Source organism: Plectropomus leopardus, chromosome 23 (assembly GCF_026936395.1).
Source record: "Plectropomus leopardus strain MGB_pleo_1.0 chromosome 23, ASM2693639v1, whole genome shotgun sequence".
Classification (NCBI taxonomy): domain Eukaryota; kingdom Metazoa; phylum Chordata; class Actinopteri; order Perciformes; family Serranidae; genus Plectropomus; species Plectropomus leopardus.
The window spans coordinates 18,932,719-18,955,284 of NC_142198.1; the positions used below are offsets into that span (position 1 = coordinate 18,932,719).

The following is a 22,566-nucleotide window of genomic DNA, read 5'->3' on the forward strand; positions in this document are numbered from 1 at the left end:
AAAACTTTTTCGGATGCAACAACGGAAATCCTAAGTCAGATCTGTGAAGCACACGTACACTGACGCCTAAAGATTAACCTCCTGAGGTTTTCTCATAAACGTGTCACAAGTTACGAGCATGTAAAGTTTTGTGGACGGACAAACAACCTTTGGTTTGTTACAGCTCAGATCCAGCCTTCACTTCTAACCTTATCTGTGCGGTTTCTCTTCTGCCTTTATTTCAGTCAATCAATCATTAGGCGGTCTTTGAAAACTGCCTTTGTTGTCTCCTGCTGCCATCTGGCATAAACATCATTTGATGGCTTACTTTTCTTCTAAGGACTGTGGACTGTGTTGCAGTATCTACTCTATTTAACCCACCTGAGCATTTTTCATGCTCTGCACAAGCATTTATATGGTATTTGGTAGGTGTTTCTAAACAGAGGCTTTTAAGTGCAGCAAAGACGATATCTGATTGGTAGGTAACGAGTTTTACTGGAGGGAAAGGGAGTGATTACTGCTTCAAGTTCACTTACAAGCTTTGTAGTGAAGCTTTTAGGATCAAAATTACATCCAAATTAGATCCAAAATGTGGTATTTTAAGAATCTGGGTGGCCTTAAAGGGGAACTACGTCCATTTTCAATATTCATACGTTACTCTTATGGTCTGCAACAGTTCAAAAATATTTGTATACATAAACAACTCTCTCCATCATTCAAAAACTAGGGTGCTACAACTCAAATTTGTGTCAAGTTTTGTGTTTTAGCTTTGTTTTAGCTTAAACCATACAACAACTTACCATCAGACGCTGCTCTGGGTCAGCAGGAACCTGGCTCTCCGATGATGGATGCTGGAAAGTCTGTAAAACGGTTGAGGGCGAGGGTTCGGCCACTTTACTTCAGCACTGAAAAGAGTCATGGAAAAGAAAGCATAATGAATGACAGGGAAGGAAAATAGACAAAAAAACAACAACCAAGTGACGTGTTTGAACACTTCAGTCAAGCAAAAACTATACAGATGAATTTAACCTGGAACTTTTTTGTATTGTTTTTGTGTTTTATATTGTTATTTTGGACGTGTATATTTTGATTTTGTATTTTTGTTCCATGTTGTCTGTCTCGGTCAGGACACTCTTGAAAAAGAGATTTTGAATCTCAAGTTTTTCTGGTAAAATAAAGGTTAAATAAATAAATAAAAAGATACCAGTTATGTTGACAATGTTATGTTGGTAACGTGAAAGTTGTTGTTGAAGAACACTTTTAAGAGGACAAGACCAAGAAAATGACATAACACATAACCCAGGTACCGGTGGAGTACAGTAGACATCTAATGTTAGAGGACAGGTCAAGACAGATTACACAGGACAGGATACAAAATGATCTACTGCACCCTCATACATCTTTGAAAAGTGCTTTTCAGGAGGCATGGCCCTCCAAAACTTGTCATCTATGTGGAAACACAAAGATTAGTTACTGAGCTGTTTAGAGGACGGAGGACGTTATAAACTGTCCACTGTTTCAGATTATGGCTCATCAGTGTCACTAAGTCTCAGAGTAACCAAAGACAAAGACAAATGACAGAGGCTGAACGGGGCCACCTACAAACATGACTGAATCAGGTTGTTTCTGCGGTGGAAGTCTCACACAGCCGGACCGATGTCCAAACTTTGTTTCAGCATTATGCCAGGACTGAGGAAAAGTCCGGCTGAACCCATGATTATTCTGTACGAAGAGGAAAAAAGGACTGGCATGTTTGTATTTCTTTCAGCTAATCACAGTCATCTTGGGTGGCACGAAGAAAAGGAGGCTAAATACTGTCAAGGGGGACTTGTTTGTAACATTTACACGTAAATAAGCGAGCTCTGCATTAACCCTTAGGGCCTGCTGTAATATTACACACACTCATATCGCTCTGCGCACACAATGCGTTTAAAATCAAGCCTTAAAATATATTATACATTAATACTATTTCCTACTTTCATTGACTTAATTTTTCAACCAGCATCAGTCCTAATCATAAATATCAAATATTTGTTAATTTTCAGAATTTTAACCCTCTAAATGCCAGCTGTTTTTGATGATGCAGCTATGGTTTTAGATGGAGCCCTCCTCCCAAAAAAGAATTATTTTCAATATATTTCATGCTAAGTAGATTTTTTTGTGTTTTTGAATCACAGCCTAGGATATGTCAATGATTAGCAGTAACATTAGTTTTTATACATTGAGTATTTGACATTGCACAAAAAATAATAAACTAATAGTGCTCTGCACACAAAATGAGCTTTTCAAAACCAGGATTTTTTACTTTATTTCAGCTTAAATGTTTTAACCAAAATCAGCCCTAATCATGAATATCTAATATTTATTAACTTTCAGAATTTTAACCCTTTAAATGGCAAGTTTAAACATGATGCCACTATGTTTTTAGATGAAAAAAAAAGACAAAACAAAAATTGTGACAGTGCACCTGGTTGGAAAAGCATGTATTTTCTCCATATGCCAAATAAGGTATAAAGATTAGCACCGATACAGCTGAAGCTGGTGGAAATGTCTTAAATTTCAACAGGGGTCTGGTCACAAAATTAACTAAGAATGATATTTGCTAGTATATTTTTACATCAGTTGTAACTCTGCTAGTATAACAATGCAAATAATAGGACTGTTTTTGGCACAACACAGCAAAATGAACTGTGATAAGACATTTTCATACACATGATATACAGCATGACAGCGAAACGCCAGAGTGTGACTGGTGTGTTTTGTAAATCAAGCTAAAAACAAGCTACTCCGCAACGGCGCTGACTGAGCTAATATCTAATAGCTCTAAATACTGCTGTTGTCAGAGGGAACATCAATAGGAGCAGAGCTGGAAGAAACGCTGAAAAAAATAAATGGGTAAAAAATGAACGCAGCTAAGTGGAAGAGCCGAGCAGCATGAGAAAAAGATAGACTCTGCAGCAGATGGAGAGCAATGAAAAGATAAAGAACAATGAGAAAAAAGAAAGATAAAGAGAGCACAGGAGGGAGGGGGGGCTGACAAAGAGGGATCGCAGCAGCAGTGAAAGAACAAAGTTTGTCCACGAGAGAGAAAAAGAGACGAAAGGGAGGATGTGATGAAGAGAATGCAAGTACAAGAAATACATATATCATTCTGAGGGGAAACACGGAGAGATGGATGGAGGAGTATTTAACCTGCTACAATGCTGCTTTGCAGTGAGGAGCAGTTGACATTTATCAAGCAGCACACTGAATGGAAACCTGAGGACATCGGCGACTGATCATACTGTGTGTTTTACTAAAGAGACCCTCTGAGGACCTCCAGGATATTTTCCTTTCAGTGTTTTCGTTGTGAAGAACATCGGTAGCAGCTGTTTGGCATTTGTTAACGACACAGCTACACGATATTATGAAGTTAAAAGAACAAGGACACATCGAGGCGCCATTAGATGATGCAGATTCAGACTAAATCACTTAATTGCTGAGCAGAAACATCATTTACTGACAAAAATGTACTGTAAAAGCAGTTTAGACCAACACACGTCAGTAAAACATTTGCAATTTTCAGCACTAAAGTGTACAAACAAAACCAAAGTGTAAACACGTTTTTATTTTATATTAAATCATTTAGTAATTAATGTTACCTTTTATATATTTTCTGTTTTTTGTATAATATGTATCCTAATTATGTTTTATAATGTACCGCTGTGTAAAGCACTTTGAATTGCCCTGCTGTATGAAATGTGTTATACAAGTGAGGCGATCAGTCCAGGAAGTCACTAATCTCTCACAAAAAACTTATTTTTGAGTCCAAGTGTTTAAAAAATACAAGACAACCTAAAAAAGACAACCTAAATGATAATGCCTCTGGCCATATGGAGCCACTCACAGGTTTATTAAATAAAAAAAAAAAAAAAAGGATTATAACAACAGCAAAAAATCAATCTAAACAAACAAAGGTATAGGAAAAGGTAAATTTTTATTACATTTTAGTTTAATTATTTAATTTTTATTAAATAAATATAATTTTGATTTAATTCTGATATTCTTTTGAATAGATTATTGATGTTTTTAATTTTCAGACATATAATATATTTGAGGTCTTTTTATTCAGTTGCCGATTTTATGTTTTCAGATTTTTTTATTTTAGTTTAACCACTGCAGTGTCCAGCATTTTATTGTACTTTCATAAAATTACACTTTTCCTGGCTCTATTTAGTTTGAGAAAGAAAAAAGAACAAACAACAAAAATGTCAACCCTTATAATTGTAAAAAATGATTTTGTTGTTTATGTCCTTGTTATGGAGATACTGAATAATGCGTCTTAAAACATATTTTCCCAAACTACTTTAAATCTCAGAAGAACAGTTGGACTTTTTATAACGGTGTCCTGAGGAGACAAACCTCGCTCAGCTGACCTACTTTGACGTTTTTTGGAGCACATGGTGCAGGATGCTGGGACTTTTTTTTTTTTTTTTAAAGAACTATTCAATCAGCATTTCCCGTGTTATTAGGATCATGTTTCTGGGGAGGAAGAAACGGTCAAGCACATGACCTCTCAGTTATGGGATGGCCTCTGGTGGTCGGACAGCGTTCTTATTAAATGTTGAGGTATGAGTGGGAAATGCTGAGTCCTGTTATGTGTTTTTTTTCCTCTTTTGTTCGCCCGTCTCATTGTCTTGCTCATTCCAAACACATGGCCGCAGGGAGCTAATTTAGGAAGCACAAGCGCTTCTTTTGAGTTTAAAACTGTAACTTTAAGGTAATGGTCACACATGAAATAAAGGCATGGGCTGAAACCCAGGGGCCCTGACTCGCAACTAAATTTGTTCATTGTCTGTATACTATTAGCATATGTACACCAGAGCGTAATTTCCACTGGGAGTGAGCGGGAGGCATAGACCACTCGCTTTTTAAAGTCCTAGTTACAGTTTCAAGTTGATTCACAAACTAAAATCTCTGCAAACTGTCGTCTGACCAGTCAGCTGCCAAAATCCAGACAAGAAAAGAGCTGCAAAAATGCTGATATGCTCATCTGAGTCAACTTTGACCATGCACTCGTAGAAGAAAGCACCAATATTGACTTTTATCTATCTATTTATTTATTAATTTATATTATTTAAAAGGGACCGTGTAAAGTTTAAAACGCAAACATTACCATTTTCTGCGCCATACCAGATTATAGCCTGGAGTCTTGTACTACTACTAATAATAATAATAAATAATAATATAAATGAGGTGCAGACTTTTTTTCACCCTGGGTTTTACCTTTCAGGCTGCATGCATGAGACTGCCTGAATACTTGCAGACATGACTGCAAATGAACAAATTGGTTTGATATCTTTCAAAAACACAGGGGGAAAATGCAATCAGCAACCTGCCGTGAAATGTCAAAGTGCAAAAGAAAAAAAATCTGCAAAAGGTGAAAAATGACCTGAAAAATACTTTAAAAAGGAAAAAAAAGGAGAGAAAAACAATAGTAAATCATTGAATGCCTAAGTGAAATATCGAGAAATCAATATTTATAATTCTATGTTTGAACTTAGCCTTGGAAGTAATTAAGGTTTAACTTATGAGAATCACCCATCTAAGTTCACAAACAGTAAATTATTTCATAACTTCTCGCTTTCTGTCTCAATTTAGGGGTACAAATCACTGATATGACATTATTAGGGGTGACACATTTTCCTGCCGCCCTGTAAAATTACACCTTACAGTTACAGTCAAGGTTAAATGAGGTTAAATGACGAGTTTGAAAAAGTTTCCTGTTCAAAACTAAAAAAGCTTTAAATGTCTCTTGATTCTAATAATTTCACCCAACTTAACGCCATGATTTTCCTGTAAGTGTGCATTTGTGGAATAAAATGCATCACTAAAAATACAAATAATCAATGCTGAATGGCTTTGCAGACTGTATATTACTATCATTTCAAAAGGTATCATCAATGCACATTTCACAAGATTACCTTATACCTTCATCGTACATCTTCCCTCTCCTCTCCTCTTCATTCATCATCAGCGGGCTTTAAAGCAGCAGGAATCTGTAAAAAACAAAAAACAATACAAATCAGTTAGTCTGACGGTGAGGACACATCAGGACACGCGACTGACGAGGTTTCTCCAGAAACAATTAAAGAGCAACTGGGCTGTGACGTATTCTGATTATCTCTGACAAAATCTTATATAACTATAAACACTGACAACCGATTATTCATTATCCTGCTTCCAAAAGCTTTGTTTTGACTGATTCAAGGATCCTCCATTTAGACTTTTCAATTATATTCTTATAAATGATGTCGTCAAAAGTAGAAATAATTACTGAGTTTGACTGCTATCGTCCCGGCTGGTGTGGACGAGGTAATAGAGATGAGATACGAACCAAACAGACAACTGGAAAGACTGCTTCAGTTCAAATATACTGGCAGGAATAAGGGGACAAACAAGGGTCAAAACTGAGAACGCAGCTCGTACAGGTAAACGAATCTGATAAAAGGGCAAGCAAGAGAAGTGCAGAGATAACACAAGCAGGCGACAAATCTCTACATGCTACAGGGGGCACATACTAGACAGCACAGGCAAGATGCAGCAGATGGCAGCTATAACAAAGTAGCAAAGACTGTGTGAAGCAGAGCCGGATGTAAACTTTAGGGGTGATGAGAGACAGTGGGAACTGCAGGTGACCCCGACTACATGTCGACTATTTGATCTAAAGAGCCTGGTTCGACTGCCAATCTCACGGCTGAATCGTCACAGTGGTATGAAAATGTGGTTATGAGACAAAGGAGCACTCCTTTTCGGTTATATCTGGGCGCTGAATGTCTGAGTTTACGCAGAATTCCTTGATTTCTCCAAATAATTTATGATGTACAAAACTATTGACGCTCAGGTATTGTGATGAAGTCGCCCTGCCTCATCGATACAACTGTACACGCCGTAGAGGATGTCGTTTGACTCCACTGCAACAGACCAATTGTCCAGCGATTTCTTTGTCATTTGTAGTTTATATTTTAAGAGGGGAAAAAAAAAATCTATTCAAATCGTGAATCTATTATGGTGTGAGAGACAAGCCACAGTGGAGTCTTATTTTATCCAGCAATGTAAAAAAAACAAACTATTTTCAGTTTGCCTTGTAATACCACAATTTGCAGCTGTGATGTAAAGGAAACAAATTATTCTTCTGTAGAAAGATTTCAGTTTATTCATCACTAATTAGCATTTCATTAGTATTCTCTCTGTGTTCATTAAAATGCAGCTTTTCACGAGTCTTTTCAAAGTTGCCAATTAGCCTATATATTTCCGCTTTCATAAAGGATTTACTTTCATTTGACTCGTGCGGTTCTTCTGACCTATTTCTTTTTAAAGACCAGGTGGAAACTCTGCAGATTGGTTTCAAATCTTATTTTGTGATCTTTGACTTGGGGGAAATTGAAAATGGCAAGCGGAAACATACAAAACATAAGATCACCTCTCTAATGCTGACTTGCAGAGCCTTTTTTGCAGAGTCGACTCGAGGCTTAAGCATCCGTTTTTAAATCTGAAATGTCCTTTCATCATGTTCCCTTCTGTCACTAAAGAGATAAATGGATCTGATAGAAATAAATGCAGAATGGCAGCGTCACTGGAAATGCACTGTGTACTCTGAAACTAAATCCTTGTTTTTCATTTAACTCTCCAAACAACCTAATCTAAAACAAGTTCAAGGCAATGCACCTAATATACCGCAGGATCACCGTTAACACCAAAAGCACTGAAAGTGAAATTTTCACAGCGATAAGTAGACAACTATAACCCAACATGTGGGCTCAGCCTTTCCGAGCTGTAATGAGTTTAAGTCCCTGACTGGCCGCCTGTGCTGTCTCATTGTTTGATAGCAGTGTTATCCACACTCACTTACCCTTTCTCTTAGGCACTGCAGGGCCTCGGGGACTCGGCTCGTTTTGTGTGTTTACCAATTCCCACAACCTAGCTGGGACTCTCGGGGCGTCTCTTGGAAATTACATTCGGTAAGGTCCCCGAGACTATTTAGCCGGCTGGGTGGTAATAATTGCAGCAGGGCAGAAAAAAAAACTAAGAGGAAGTACAACTTTGCACAAACAGTAGGCTATATGTATGGAGGCTGGATGGATGGGCTGTGAAATAAACTGATTCAATTACAATAAGTACATTCATTCCTTATGGGGCTGTTAATGATTGTTCCAAATTTGAATATATTTTCAAACTGTAATAAAAAACATTCAATTGTGCAAATTAATATGCCATTCTGAAGAAAAAAAGGGTGCATTGCCACAACTGTCTGCCTTGCATGTTACCTATAACAGTCACTGATTTTCTAAGTATGCATAAAACCACAAAGCAGGAGCATCCCAAACCGTAACAATGGACATGGACAAAATAGTACACAATTACACTCCAAACAATATAACAGTCATTACAAAGTCAAGCCATAAAGATTAAGTAGCATAGTGACCTCTTTTTAATCACTTCTTAAAACCCATTTCAATGGACTTTCATAGACTTTTACATCTTTTTATGTTTCTTATTCTATCTTGATCCACATTATTATTATTATTATTATTATTGTTATTATTATTATTATTATTATTATGTGACTGCTTTCAATTTTTTTTTAAAAAATGTATTATTTTCCTTGGTGTGTTTTTTGTCACATTTTTATTGGGGGTGGGGATAAAAATCATTTGAGCACAGTATCACAATATTTTGTATGGCAATATTGTATCAATACATCTATTCATTTATTCATTAAATAGAGCAAATCTAACAAGGCATCAGTGGCTGAGTGGATAAAGCAGATGCCCCATATATTGAGCCAGTGTCTCTAACGCAGCAGCCTCGGGTTCAAGTCCCACTTCAAACCTTTTGCTGCATGTCGTCCCCACTCTCTCTCCCACTTTCATATTGTTGATCTGTCCTGTCAAATAAAAAAGGCTAAAACGCCAAAAATATAATCCAATAAAAAAAAGTATATATTACTAATACACATTACCCTTTCTGTAGCTTACTAGAACTATAAAATGAATTGTTTTTTTCATTCCATTAGACACATTTGGTGCCATAAAAATGTTTAAGTGAGATAACCAGACTGAAAACATCTTATTAAACAAAACAGATGTGAACAAAATTTATTAAGTATCACGATATGAACACGTTTTGTTTAGTGCGCACAGACCGCGAGAAGACAAAACGTGTACTGAAATATAATCACAGACTGCACAAAAAATGATAATCCATCACTGCAAAAAATACCGAATCCAACTCGGAATGGTTCCGTCCGCAGCATTATGGAACGTTCCATCGCTATTCTGTTGCTAGGACAACGGAACAGAATCTCAACGTTCTATGTGTGTCGCGTTGCTTGGACAACAGAATAGAAACTGAACGTTCCGTCTCTATTCTGTTGCTAGGACAACGGAATAGAATCTGAACGTTCCATCGCTATTCCGTTTCCAGGACAACAGCTGTGGTCCCTGCTAACGCGTCTTCCGCGCTAGCTTACTTTTGCTAACTGTTAGCCTAACGTTGTGACGGTAACCGCTGTTTTGACGGGGGAAAACAACACAACCACAACTGACCGCAGAGAACAAACATGTTCCAACTCACATTTTAATGCAGGCCAACACATGTCGACATCACAAAACGTGCACGCGCAGTCGATAATTTGCTCGCTGTGGATCTACCGGAACGAGTTGCCCCGCGCTCAGGTGAAACATGGGTCAGTATGTCAGTGGGTCAGTCCATTACCGCCACTGCTAGCAGGGGTGTGTGGAATAGTCCAAGTCGCGGCAGAAACAGGGGGCGTTATACAAGTCGCATTTATATAAAGTTGTGTTTTTTGCTACCTGGTGAATGTAAATCAAATTTCCACTCTCAAATGTATTTGTTTTTTCTTCCAGCAAGTTCTGAAGGAAAATGTAATCAGTTATTTCATTAATTCAATATTAATGCTTATCTATAGTTGTGTTTCTGGTCATGTAAGTCCAACAGTCCAACAGTTTCCATTTTGCTCAGTTTTGGTCATCCGCATCTATATTTCTGTTTTTTAAGCTGCTAAATACAGGATTCCTCAAAAAATACTGCAACGTATTTTTATTCAGATGGTATGGTAAGGGTACGTTTTTGTATGATATTGAGATATTGTGGTCAGATGGACAACACGAAAACATAACGCCTTTGGCCACGTCTATTGCTGGCACAGATGCATAAAAAGAAACAAAATGCACAATAAACAAAGTTAAAGATGAATTTGAATGACAAAAATATTATTATCATGATTGTGATATATATCATATCATTATTGTGAATTCTGGTGGCCATGATAATCATGTTGTGGTATTGTGTTTTTTAATTTGATTATTTTTTAAAATATTTATTTATTTATTTTTATTAAATAGAAGAATATATATGGGTCATCAATACTTACTGATATCGAACACATTTTCCAAAGGTAAAATCTCTTTTGACTGCGCTCCTGGCATGTGAAAACTGATGGACATCAATGAATAATACAATAGTGGTTAAGTAGGGACAGTGGAAATAAAGGATTATGTAATATTATTGTGACCAATGTATACTATATATGAATGTGTACTGGGGCTTTTTTTCTCACTATCTTTCATAACTTTTGCTGTTTTACATACGGCACATATGTCTGTGTGTATGGGTGTAGATGTTAAAGTTGATTGTAATGCATCATTTTACTGTTTTTGTTAAAAAAAGACAATAAATACAGTTTAATACAACAGAAAATCTGGTATTGTGCTAGCTCTATACTGGGCAGAGTGGGTTTATTGGAGCCAACTGCTGCATCTGATAAGAACTGATACTGAATTAGTTTTGAGCTGAAAATCCAAAACAATGATGTAAAACAGGCTTCGTAGAGCTTCACAGCTCTCTGTGGGTTTGTCTCTTCAAGGAGCTCCTTTCACAAGTAGTCATGTGATCCATTGTTTGTACAACATTTTTGATAAGAGCAGCTTTAAATTGAAATTTTGAGCGTATACATATACATTACCATTTACAAACCCAGCAGACTTATAAGAAGCACTGACCTGATAGCATTTGTACAGCTGAATACGTTTCTCCACCCAAACGCAGACAGTTGAATGGCCAAGTTAATCTTTGGACTCCACCACATTTCTTCACATGAAATGCCAAACGTCTGTCTATTTGACCTATCTCCCTGCTCTGAAGAACACAATGACTGACTGACTGCAGGAGCCAAAGGTAAAGAAAGAGTGTCAGGAGAGGGAGGGGAGAGGCTGATAGAGCGAAAGGCCATTATTAGACTCATTCTGCATTTTTTGTGGGGAGCGACTCTGGAAATTGGAATTGCGCGACCTGCCAGCGACCGATAGGAGCCCTTTCAGTGAAATAAATAAACCAAAAATAAATAGATAACTCGGGTTATTTTTAAATTAAAACAATCAATCAAAGGGAGGGGGATTAAAAAAGCAGGCAGAGTGTGCTGAGACCATTAACACAGTGGTGGGGTTGTTATTTCCGCACCTGTGGAAGGACATAGCTCAGGCGTGTGAGCAAAGCTGAATATGAATGCAGTCAGACATACTGGACACTGGCCATTATCTGCGACCAGCACATACACACTGCACCGGTTGTCAGGGGAGGTCTTTTAATCTCGATGCAGTAAATGTCTCCATTCCCTGCGACATGTCATGCTGAAAACATACATCATGAATTATGTGCAACAGCTCAATGCAGGCCTTATTTTCATTCTTTGCCCATCTTGGGGACTGTTCGTTATGTATGAGAAGGAAGCGGGTGATGCAAAACGAGGGAGACACTTCAAATAATTTTAAGCACATTGCAGGAAGTTTTTAAAGTGGACTTTAAAGACATGTTTTCCTTTAAAAAAACAAGATTACAACCTTAATCCCAGACAAAACCGTGAAAAGATGCATTTACAGTTTACATCCAAGTCTGCCCAGACTTACAGGTGGCCATGCCAGATAACAATGCTTCAAATATGAATGCTGATGCAAAGAAGCTACAATTTCTAAAAAATGAATAGTTCACAGAGGCACAGAAGATCAACAAGAACAATCAACACAGTTTCAGGGTGGACACCCAAGAAAAGTGTCACCAATTCAGTATCCAAACAAATGTCTTTCCTTCTTTACCTGAGTTATGACGCTGAAAAGTTCCCCAAAAAGTGTGTTTATGATGTCACAGTGAAGCTGACCTTTTTGATATATAATGTCATCACTTCATCATCTTATCCCATTGGTCATTTGTGTGAAATCTGGTCATAGCTATCCTTGATTTATGGCCAAAATCATGTTTTGTGTGGTCACAGTGACCTTAGCCTTTGACCACCAAATTTTGACTAGTTCATCCTTGAGTCCACGTGGACATTTGTGCCAAATTTGAAGGAATTCTCTCAATGTGTAATTGCAGTATCTTGTTCACAAGAGTGAGAATGATAAGGTCACAGTGACCTTCACCTTTGACCCTAGGAAACAAATTCCAATCAGGTCTTTCTGGAGTCCAAATGGACTTTTGTGCCAAATTTGAAAACATTTCTTCAAGATGTTTTTGAGATATGCTTACGAGAATCATCAAAATCTTATCAGTTCATCTTTGAGTCCAAGTGGACGTTTGTTCCAAATACAATGAAATTCCCTCGATGTCTTCATTACCTATCGTTTTAATAAGAATGAGACAGATAAGATCACAAAGACCTTGACCTTTGACCACCAAAAGTGTGGACTTTGTTCCAAATATTAAGGAAATTCCCTGAAGGTGTTTTTGAGAATGAAGAAAGAGAATGAGATGGCTGCAGGGTCAGGTGACTTTTAAATATGAGAATCTAATCAGTTCATTTTGAGTCCCAAGTGGATGTTTGTGCCAAATCTGAACGATAACTTTCGCACACTCAGCACTGTTCGCTTCAATACCTACGCATGAATACACAAAAATATGGTTATTTAAGGTGAGTTAGGTTCATACATGTTCCCCTCATCATTTAAAAAGGCTGATGGAAAAATATATGTAGCTCAGTCACCGCCCCTACTCTGATAAGTAAAGACAGTCTCTCGGATTATAAGATTTCTCACCATATTTATTATCGATGCAAAAATCAACACTGGATTCTGAACAAGGTTTACTGGAATACCTTTAAGCTTCCCTCAGCGGAAAACGTGTACAGGCTGAGGGGTGGCGGGATCAATTTTACCAGATAAAGCTGCATCTACTTTGCTATAATGGAGTCCCATGTGTGACCTTATCACCCTGTCACACATTCGCCATAACAAGGCGGTTGATGTTATTGTAAACAACTGATATTGTTAGTCCCCTCAGCCTCCTGTCCTCTCCACACAGCGCGGGCCTAATTAAGGCTGGATTTAGATGGTGGCATTTGGGTTTGTGTGGGCTGAACGATGCTTTCTGGTAAATGACCACATTAACGTGATGATTCCTCTCTCTGTCTTACCCCCTCCCTCGCCCTCGCGTCCTCCTCCTCCTCTCCCGGCGCTCTTTTTATTTTCCCACCATGGCTGCGGTACAGCCAGTGATCCATGCAGATGTGAGGGGCCCCCACGCTGCGGCCTGTCTAATTGTTATCATATTTTGTCATCTGCGGCCTGTTATTTTAGCCATCGGTTAGGGACGCATATAAATACCCGCTGACGTTTATTGAATGTCAAAGGCCACTGGGCGCCTGATTGATTTTGACCCCTTTTTCCGTGATGTCAGAATGTGATTTGTTGCCACATCATGGCAATCTTAAAAAGCTATTTTCTCCGCCAGTGGAAATACTAACTATCACTCTGAGAGGAAAGCGAGATTCGTACAACTCCGGAATTAAGATTAATGGGCATTTTAGGAAGCCTGCCAGAAACTATGAAGATATTCTTTTTGGGATACATTTAAAATAGAAAAGGGAATGTCACAGATGGCAATAATTAATAGATTTTTTGGGAAAACTTTTTGGGAAAGGGCAAGGCCTTAGTTTTTATAAAGGTGTGTGTTCAAGCATGTAATAATGCAGAGCTGAAGTTTGCAGCACATGAAATAATGGATTAGTATCCAGAGTTGTGCTGATATATGATTTCCCGGTTAACATTAGAATATATAATAAAGTGAATGTAAATACGAGCGGCAATAATATTTTATCATCCCCCTCTGAAACATCTTTATAATAGAGGTCTGTATAAATTACCTGGATCGCAAACATGCATGTTACATAACCAGTCTGCACTGAAAAAGTAGACTTTGATTTCAGAAGCTGTACATTTGTGAAAAGTGATGTGTTTAATCACAAAGCTTTACAGCAGCGATACTCAACTTACAGCCCGCGCTGGCCAAATCTGGCCCCCTAAAAGGTGCCGGGTGGCCCCCCAAACATTTTCTAATTCACAATAAAAATAAAGTCTTTCATACTGGAAATTGTTTTTGTACTTTTAGTATACATAAGTTGCCAGAGTGCATAAAACAGCATCAAAATTAAGCTTGTTGATTAAAAAAAGTGCCAGTGGAGGATCCCCCAAACCCCTGACAGACGTCATAGCTGTACCCTAATGTCCTAAAATCCAAGAAATGCCCTATAATCCTCAAAATGTCCTAAAATTGTATAAATATCAGAAAATCCTGGAAATGTCATATATAAATGCCCTAAAATCCTGTTGTGCAAAACTGATGAACCTAAAATCATATAAATATCCTAAAATCCTACGAGCGCCCAAAAGTCCTTGAAACATTCAAAAATCCTCAAAATGTCCTAAAATCGTATAAATGTCCTAAACTCCTAAAAATGTCTTAAATCCTCGAAATGTCCTTAAATCCTAGAAACATCCTTAAATCCTCAAAATGTCCCATAATCATATAAATGTCCACAAGTCCTACAAATACCCTAAAGTCTTAAAACAAAAAATCGTCCTCAGAATAACTGATAGATAAACTGCAGAGGAGTCCATCAGGATTTGGACAGCTTTGTTTCTCCAGCTTAGTTTCCCTTCAGCTTCTCTTGCCGTTGAAAATATCATTGAGGCCAATCAATTGCGAAGCAGCGTGTCAAACATGAGACACCGCAAACTCAGAGCCAGCTATTACCTGCTCATCCACCCACAGTTTCTGTCTTATCGCTTCTTCCTGTGGACGGCGATTTGAGGGGAAGACCGAATGGCATTTTGGAACGCAGATTAATGAGCACGGGAGTGTCGAGAGAAGTGAAGACACACGACAGAGGTCAAGCGTGTAATGACTGACCTTAAATTCAGTGGCGTCCAAGAGGTAGAGCTCTCTCCTGTGTGTGTGTGTGTGTGTGTGTGTGTGAGTGTGTGTGTGTGTGTGTGTGTGTGTGTGTGTGTGTGTTCCAAGTTGCCCATTATGATAAAAAACTTTATTTACCATCTGCCATGGTTTTCAGTAGGCATTAATGTCAAGACATGTCAGCTGTTACTGTGGGTTTATGGCTGGAAGTTAATGACTTATATGTAGAAAATACAATAAATCTGATTCGCTAAATTTCACTCTAGCCTTTATTGAGAAATACAATCTTTAACCCTTTAATGTCCCACTCTGTTGTTTGATAGAGCACATTTTGAGACTCTATATTTTAATGAAATGTGTGTTGAATTAAACTTAAACTGATTTAGTCATCTCAACCATTCGGTTTAGATCAGTTACGCTAAAAAAATCCACTAGATGTCGCTGTGTCTTTAAACAGTTTGCCTTTTCGGTTCACCTCCTACAGAAGGTTAGTAACAAGAAGAATCCCTCTTGATATGAGGGCTCTGTGAGGTGGGACATTCAAAGGTAGGCTTATTTATTCAGCATGTTATAGTTTTAGAGGTCTCAATGAACAGATTTATGTAACTTTATCAAAAAAAATCTAAAAATCTTCAAATTTCCATTAAAGCTTCATGGGTTTAAAGACACAGATGTCTTATTTTGAAGTATTTATTCTTGCGTGTTTGTGATTGTGCGTGCTGCTGCCTGTGTTTTTGTCAGGCGAGTCTGCGTGTGCATGGTTCTGGCTGATAATGGCCTAAGAAGTGGTATAAAAAAAAAAAATATCAAAATTTAGCATTCCTCTCCAGCCTCGTGACTGAATCATTGTTTCCTCAGATAGTCAGCTCCAGCAGAGAACACTGCTTTCTTTCAGAGCTGAAAAAAATAATAATTTAAAAACGGGCCCAGCCTCCACCTGTACCCAGCGCAGGTACGATCCGAGAGCCTTCCTTCTCGAGAGACAGCCCAGTTGTGCTCCCTCTTCTAACTGTAATAAGACAGAAACTCGTACACTTTGTAGAGCAGGATGAAAATAGACACATGCAAGACAGGGAACACTTTAATCTTTCCCTCTCTCCCCCTCTTGCCGCCACTGTCACACAGCTGAACAATGTCTCGGGGTATAGGAGTATGGGATTTGAAAACCTATATCTGCTCTGCGAGACAGAACTGGATCCCACTCTTCTTTTGTGTTTCGCTGCAGTCATAAATTTTGCATGTGGGGAGCGCCGCTTGCTGAGCGAGCCTCGGCAGGGCTGCGTGCTGTGCCAAGAGAGGACGGCTGGGGCTGCTATTAAACAGCGCCGCAGTGGTTCTCGGGCCGCTCGGGGGGAAGAAGGCATTTCTGTGGGAGGCTGCGAGGCGAGTGACCACGTGCAATCTGTTCGGCACAGCGGCGCTGGAGGTGCAAGCCAAAGCCTTGTTTGGTATTCAAAGCAGTGGGCTTTAATGCATTGATCCATGAAGGGACGGGCTGCACAGACAGAGGAGCACATGACTATAAATCCACAGCCAGCGAGCTATTAGCTGACCAGAGAGGTGCACATGTGTACATACATGGATGTGTGTGTTTGTAGTCGAAGCCGGGTGCAAACATGAGTGAATGGGTATAAACATGTGCTCGCTTCTGACTGCAAGAGCAAACGGATAAGGGTGTCTCTCGTTTAAATGGCGGGGGGGGGGGCAGGGGCGTTTCTAGGACTGGAGGACATTGGGGGCTCAGCCTGGACCCTCCTTTTCTATGAACAAGCTTGATTTTGATGCTTTAAGCTTAATAGTTAAATATTGCTGTGGTAGTGTTGGTAATTAACACAGAGTAGTAGCAGTAGAAACAGAATACTGCAACTGCTAAAATTTATTCACTCGAGTTGGAGAAATAGTATGTTTTTTGTTAAAAGTGGCAGAATCAAACTAAGTACGTTTAATATGGAGAGAGTTTTAGACACAAGGCCTTTTTAAAAAAAAAAAATCATTATTAGGGACTTTTCGTTATTCGTAAGAGGGAAAAAAATGGTGCAAAAAGGGAGAGGCTTGTCAAATAATTTTTTTTTAATATTAAAATTTTTGGTAATCAAAGTATTTGTTGATTTTTTCTTCAAATTAGATGTTTTTTAAAAGTTGATTTTTATTTATTTATTTTTTTTTTACACATTCCTGGTAATTTCTTTCCTTCCTTTTGATAATTTTTGGTCATTTTTATAGAAAACATGCCTTTCAAAACTGCAGGCCAGCCAAAATTTAAAAAAAAAATGCAAAAATTACACCATTTAAATCAGCCAAAAAATGTAAAAACTTAATCTAATGTATTTTTAAATTTCCAACAGTCCTTAAACACATTATGTGGGACAAATGCTTAATGCACTGGACTGAAGCTCCGGACGCCCAGGCCCAGGCCGCCACTGGCGGGGGCGCTCTCATTAGTGCTGCTGTAAAATTAAATACTTGGTTGTGTGTGAACGCGTTAAAGATTCATGAGAAAAACTGCCTTCTTTCTCTTCTGCTTCCAACTGACATCCCTCCCACACAGCCTCTCTCTCTTCACTACACACACTCGCCATAATCAAAGCGCTTCTTCTCTCTCGCTCTCTTACACATGTGCACACGCGTGCTCCCGTCCACCTTTCAAAAACAGAAGAAAGAGGAGATACGGCGAGGTGAGAGAAGAAGGTCGTAATATTCTGTGTGATCCTGCCTTCGAATCTTTGCCCTCGGTACCTGCAGCCTCCCACGGGATCATGGGAAATAAATGACAGCCCTTCCCTTTGCGATGGTTTACACATGATCGAAGGCGATGTCAACGCTTCGGCTGGTGAGGGGGAGAGTTCGGTGGTCCATGGATTAGTGTGCCAGGCTGGGCGTCTTAGTTTATGAGCGGCTAGGAAAAATGCCCCATTTTTTGGCCACAAATTACCTCCCGGCTCCCCTCTCCTCCCACCCGTGCCGGCCTGGCTGGATTTATTGCACCCAGCCAGCGCCTGACATCAAGAATTTACTTATGAGGGCTCAGTTTCTCTCTTTGGCTCAGTAGAAAAAAGCTTTGAGTGTAACTGTGTGTGTGTAGGAAGACATACAGTAGCCAGACATCAGATGTGCTTACACATGTGGTCTGAAGATACACAGCCCGACATTTACAGCTGCTTTTATGTAACGCTGTCTGAATGAGAAACAATCCAATCATGCTCTTTGTATTTACATGCAGGACCTGCTCTGTGCTTGTGTTGTGCTTTCTGGCTGAGCTGAGATCATTTTACAAACACGCTTTGTAAAGCAGAGCTGCAAAAACTGCCGCTCCCGAACATCCTTCCAGCAAACATACGTTCCCTTTACAATAACATGGACGAGCTATGACTGAGGTCAACATCCCAGAGATGTTAACCTCTGATGCCGCCAAAGGGGCAGCATCAGTGTGTCACAGATGGACTCTTTTGTGGTGTTTCGATACACCGTCGGTTGGGCTGACGGCAGCTGGCACAGCTGTATGATGCACAGATGGGTAGCATCAGGTTGAAAAGCTGCCGGTAATGTCATGATAAAGGGGGTGCAAGGGTCCCTATAGGGGTCCAACCAGCCCTGGACTTTTACCCTGGACCCCGCTGTTTGCTTCCTGTCTGAGTTTGAGCTCTTGTGCTCTTGTTGACGTGCGATGTTGGTTGTGGCATCTCAGAACATTAACAGCAGACACACAAGGATACCTACAACGTAATATGTAGACGCAGGGGTCCACTGACAAAGCTGCGATAAGTGACGACTTTGAATGTGTTGACTTTTGCGAGAATTATTATTATTTTAAATATTCTTTTAAAATTTTTAAATTAAAAGGAAATACATTTTATTCTAAAAATGTTTCTAATTTTTAGATAATTTTTTGGACTTTTTTTAAAACTTTTTTTTTTATTGCATTTTTGTTTTTTTAAATTTTGTTTTAGGTAATTTCTTCTTAAAAAAGCCAATTTCCACTTTCAGACATGACTGTCAAATCAAATTCAGTTTCCAAACAATTCCAGCCTTTTCTGGCACTACAGGGGCTTGTATATCATAAACGCTAAAGGCACTTTGCAACAATCTGATGTGCATTTTGTATATTACAGGGGCAATCACGCATGTTTGACGTCACACACACACACACACACACACACACACACACACACACACACACACATTAACACAAATACCATGAAGAGAGGTGATGATCCCACAGGTGTCTGCTGACAGCGGAGAAGAAAGCGCACAGATAGGCTCTGCTCCATTGCGTTTTGTCACGCACACTGACCCTCTTTGTCTCCTCCTAAGCCTCACGCTCGCTCCTCTGGACAGTAAAAAGCGGCCGTATGTTTGTCTCATCCCTCTTTCTGTCAGACAGACAAAAGTGATGTTTACATGTTTGGAGTTTGTGTCATTTGTAAGCAATTTTATTCTTTCTTTAAGAAGAAACACTCGTGCTCGCTGAGGTTAGAGGAGCAGCAGAGAAACGGATAAAAGCACTAATGAAAAAGGGAGAAAAAATGAGAGCTGCGCCGTCTTCATTTCTCCCAGTATGTTTATTAAAACTCTTCTTTCACTCAACGAACGCACAGGGAGTAGAGAAGTCTGTGTGACACAGCGGCAGCTGCCTCTTTCTTTCAGCCCCCGAAACTATGCTACCTTCAATCAAACGGCACAAAAGCAGACAGTAAAAAGGATAAAGTCAGAGATGGAAATCCATTCTCCATTCACTGAGCGCAGCCTGTAGACAGGGGAGGTGCTTGACTTCAGTTCAAGGATTCTCTGCAGACGGCTTGTGAGTAGTTGCTCCATTTTTCCATCCATAATCCTCATCTTTCTATTAGGAGTCTAACAATTTATTAAGATTAGATGAAACTTTAATGATCCCTGTCGGGAAAATGGGTCGATGCACTAGCGAAGGATAAAATAGAGTGACTGGAGAACACACTGAATATTAGACAAGGAAAGGAGCATACTGAAAATAATCGAACAAATAGAAGATTCAACTTAAGAAATGTTTGATCGCCACGTTAGGACTGAAACTTGTGGTACAAGACGGCTGAATTAAACCAACAAATGTTACAAATCCGTGGTTTGCAGAAACACACGACGCCGACATTTTTTCGGGTTACTGGGTTTCATGAATGAGCTGTGTGGCCAGGCCTTAACCCTTTAAAACCTGGTTCAACATCTAATTCCTTGTGCTGCGTTCAGACGCCTTTATAAGCTATTCAACCCTTTGAAACATGAACAAATTAGTTTGATTTCTTTCAAAAACATGGGGAAAAAAGGCAATGACCAAAAAGAAGAAAATGAGGTAATTTAAGGTAATTTTTACAAACTCACTGTCTTGTTATTTTTGTGATAAGTTGCTCATTGCCTTTTCCCCATGTTTGTGAAAGAAATCAAACTGAAAAGTTTCAAAGGGTTAATAAAGGAAACAAACCTTGTTGATGTTGAATTGAAAAAAACAAAGTTATACAAATTCATTAACCCTTTGAGACCTGAGCAAATTGGGTTGATTTCTTAAAAAAAACATGGCAACAAGCAACTTAACAAGAAATAGCCCAAAAATTAGCTAGCAAAAAAAAAAAGAAAAAAGAAAAAAAAAGTCCTTATGACCTTCAGATCTTTTTTTCAGTAACATAATTTTAAAAATATAATTAAAAGAATATTTTTGTACATTTCTCCTTTATTTATATTATATAATTATAATCATAACAATTATAAGTATATTTTTGGACATTTTTCACTTTTTTGGGGGATAATATCTAAGAACAGCTAATTTTCAAGTCTTTTTTCCCCCAGTTTTATATTTCTTGCCAAGTTTCTCATGGCCTTTTCCCCATGTTTTCAAAAGAAATCAAACTAATTTTCTCAGGTCCCACTGGTTTAAATGCTTGTGAAAGGTGTCCGAACACAGCACAACAAAACCGGTGTTGATCCAGGTTCCAAAGGGTTCAGCAAACACCCCAAAGTACACGGAAAGACATAAGAAAGACATAAGGTAGACTTCATCTCTCATATCTATCAATCTGCACCCATCTGTCCCTCCAGCACCCCCTGCACCCTCTCTGCTCAAACCTCTTCAGTGCCTGCTCATCCCTATCACCCGGCTCCATCAGACGTCTACCACCGCTCCACCGAGGAGCCGTGCAACCATCCAAGTGAACATAATCAATTCCTCCTTCGATGGAGCACAATGCGACCGTTACAGCCCCTTACACCGCCATCCATCCTGCTGCTGTTCACCTCAGCGGCGGCCGGCTGTGCCACACAGATGGGCCTCTGCTCTGCCATGAAATGAGCTCGGTTTGTGTGCGCGCACGTGTGCTGTATGTACTGTCTACGTGTGTGTTTTTTCACGCACGGCGGTGGCAGGTGAAGGTGATGACAATGTGTGATATATTCAGGTGGTGCCACATACGGTACGAGTCAGACAAACTAGAACGGCTTCACAATCTGGTCTGTCAAACTGAAGGTCGCTCCGCTGTCTGGCTGTGTCAATCACTCGCAACGCCACTAAAGGATAACAAGGATAATATTGATGCTTCTGCAAGTTGTCGCGGTTTCCACTTTGTCTTCATGCAGTCGGCAGAGTCGGAGAAATCAGGCCTTGTTTTCTTCCCTTCAGAAGACGCTGTTTCATGCTGCTGCCACCGCGGCTTTTAAATTTCCCGAGCTGGATAATCTATCACAGTAAATTTGCTTTTGTTCAAACGTCCCTTTTATTTTTATTTCATTGTGGCCAAATTGATTGTTTTCATATCAGAGACTGCACATTGGACCAGATGTTATTTTAGGCTCGCTGACTGCAGAGAGGAGCTGAAAAGTGCTCCTGTCAGGATGTACAGTATGCAGAGTGGGATGAGTAGGAAGTGTTTCTGCATTTCCTGACTGCTGCTTTCAATCATTTAAAAACCCGCAGTATCAAACAGAAGTCTTCACAAGGAAATATTCAACCTAAACTTATTAAAACTGTCAATTAACTCTGTCAGAACATCTGTCTTTTTAGCCACATTAACACGAAACAGACATTCACAAAACTTTGATGATCTCGAGACTTTTCATCTATCACCACCAAGTCAAAATGTTAAATTGACCAACACACTGGTTTATGACCAAATACATGCAAAACAAATGAATCACTTTGTGTTTGGTGCAATTTGCATGCTAACACAATAAACTCAGATCAGTATGACTTGATAAACATCAGTTTTTCAAACACGTTCTCATCACAAGTCGTCACATATTGCCGCTTTGCAGAGGACTTCAGCGTCTACACATTATGCTCTAGGCATCCTTCTGCATCTGCTGATACTTTACGTCGTTAATTGGTAA

The 22,566-nt window shown here is 39.2% G+C and overlaps 1 protein-coding gene across 3 annotated transcripts in view; it reads right to left on the reverse strand.

Moving 5' to 3' along the window:
* Positions 1–22,566, reverse strand: part of LOC121961945 (uncharacterized) — a 266,687-nt gene that overhangs the window by 33,999 nt on the left and 210,122 nt on the right. The window contains exons 1-3 of one of the 3 annotated variants that reach the window (XR_015775706.1): positions 9,595–9,712; positions 5,943–6,017; positions 780–884 (exon numbers count right to left, since the gene is read on the reverse strand). Coding sequence is in view for 2 of the 3 variants with exons in the window: in XM_088073625.1 (XP_087929751.1) it covers positions 5,982–6,017 (36 nt within the window). In the remaining variant the exon portion in view is untranslated. Of the gene's footprint in view, positions 1–779; positions 885–5,942; positions 6,018–9,594; positions 9,713–22,566 lie in introns of those variants that run through there. The other 2 variants (XM_088073625.1, XM_088073624.1) reach the window with 2 other exon arrangements.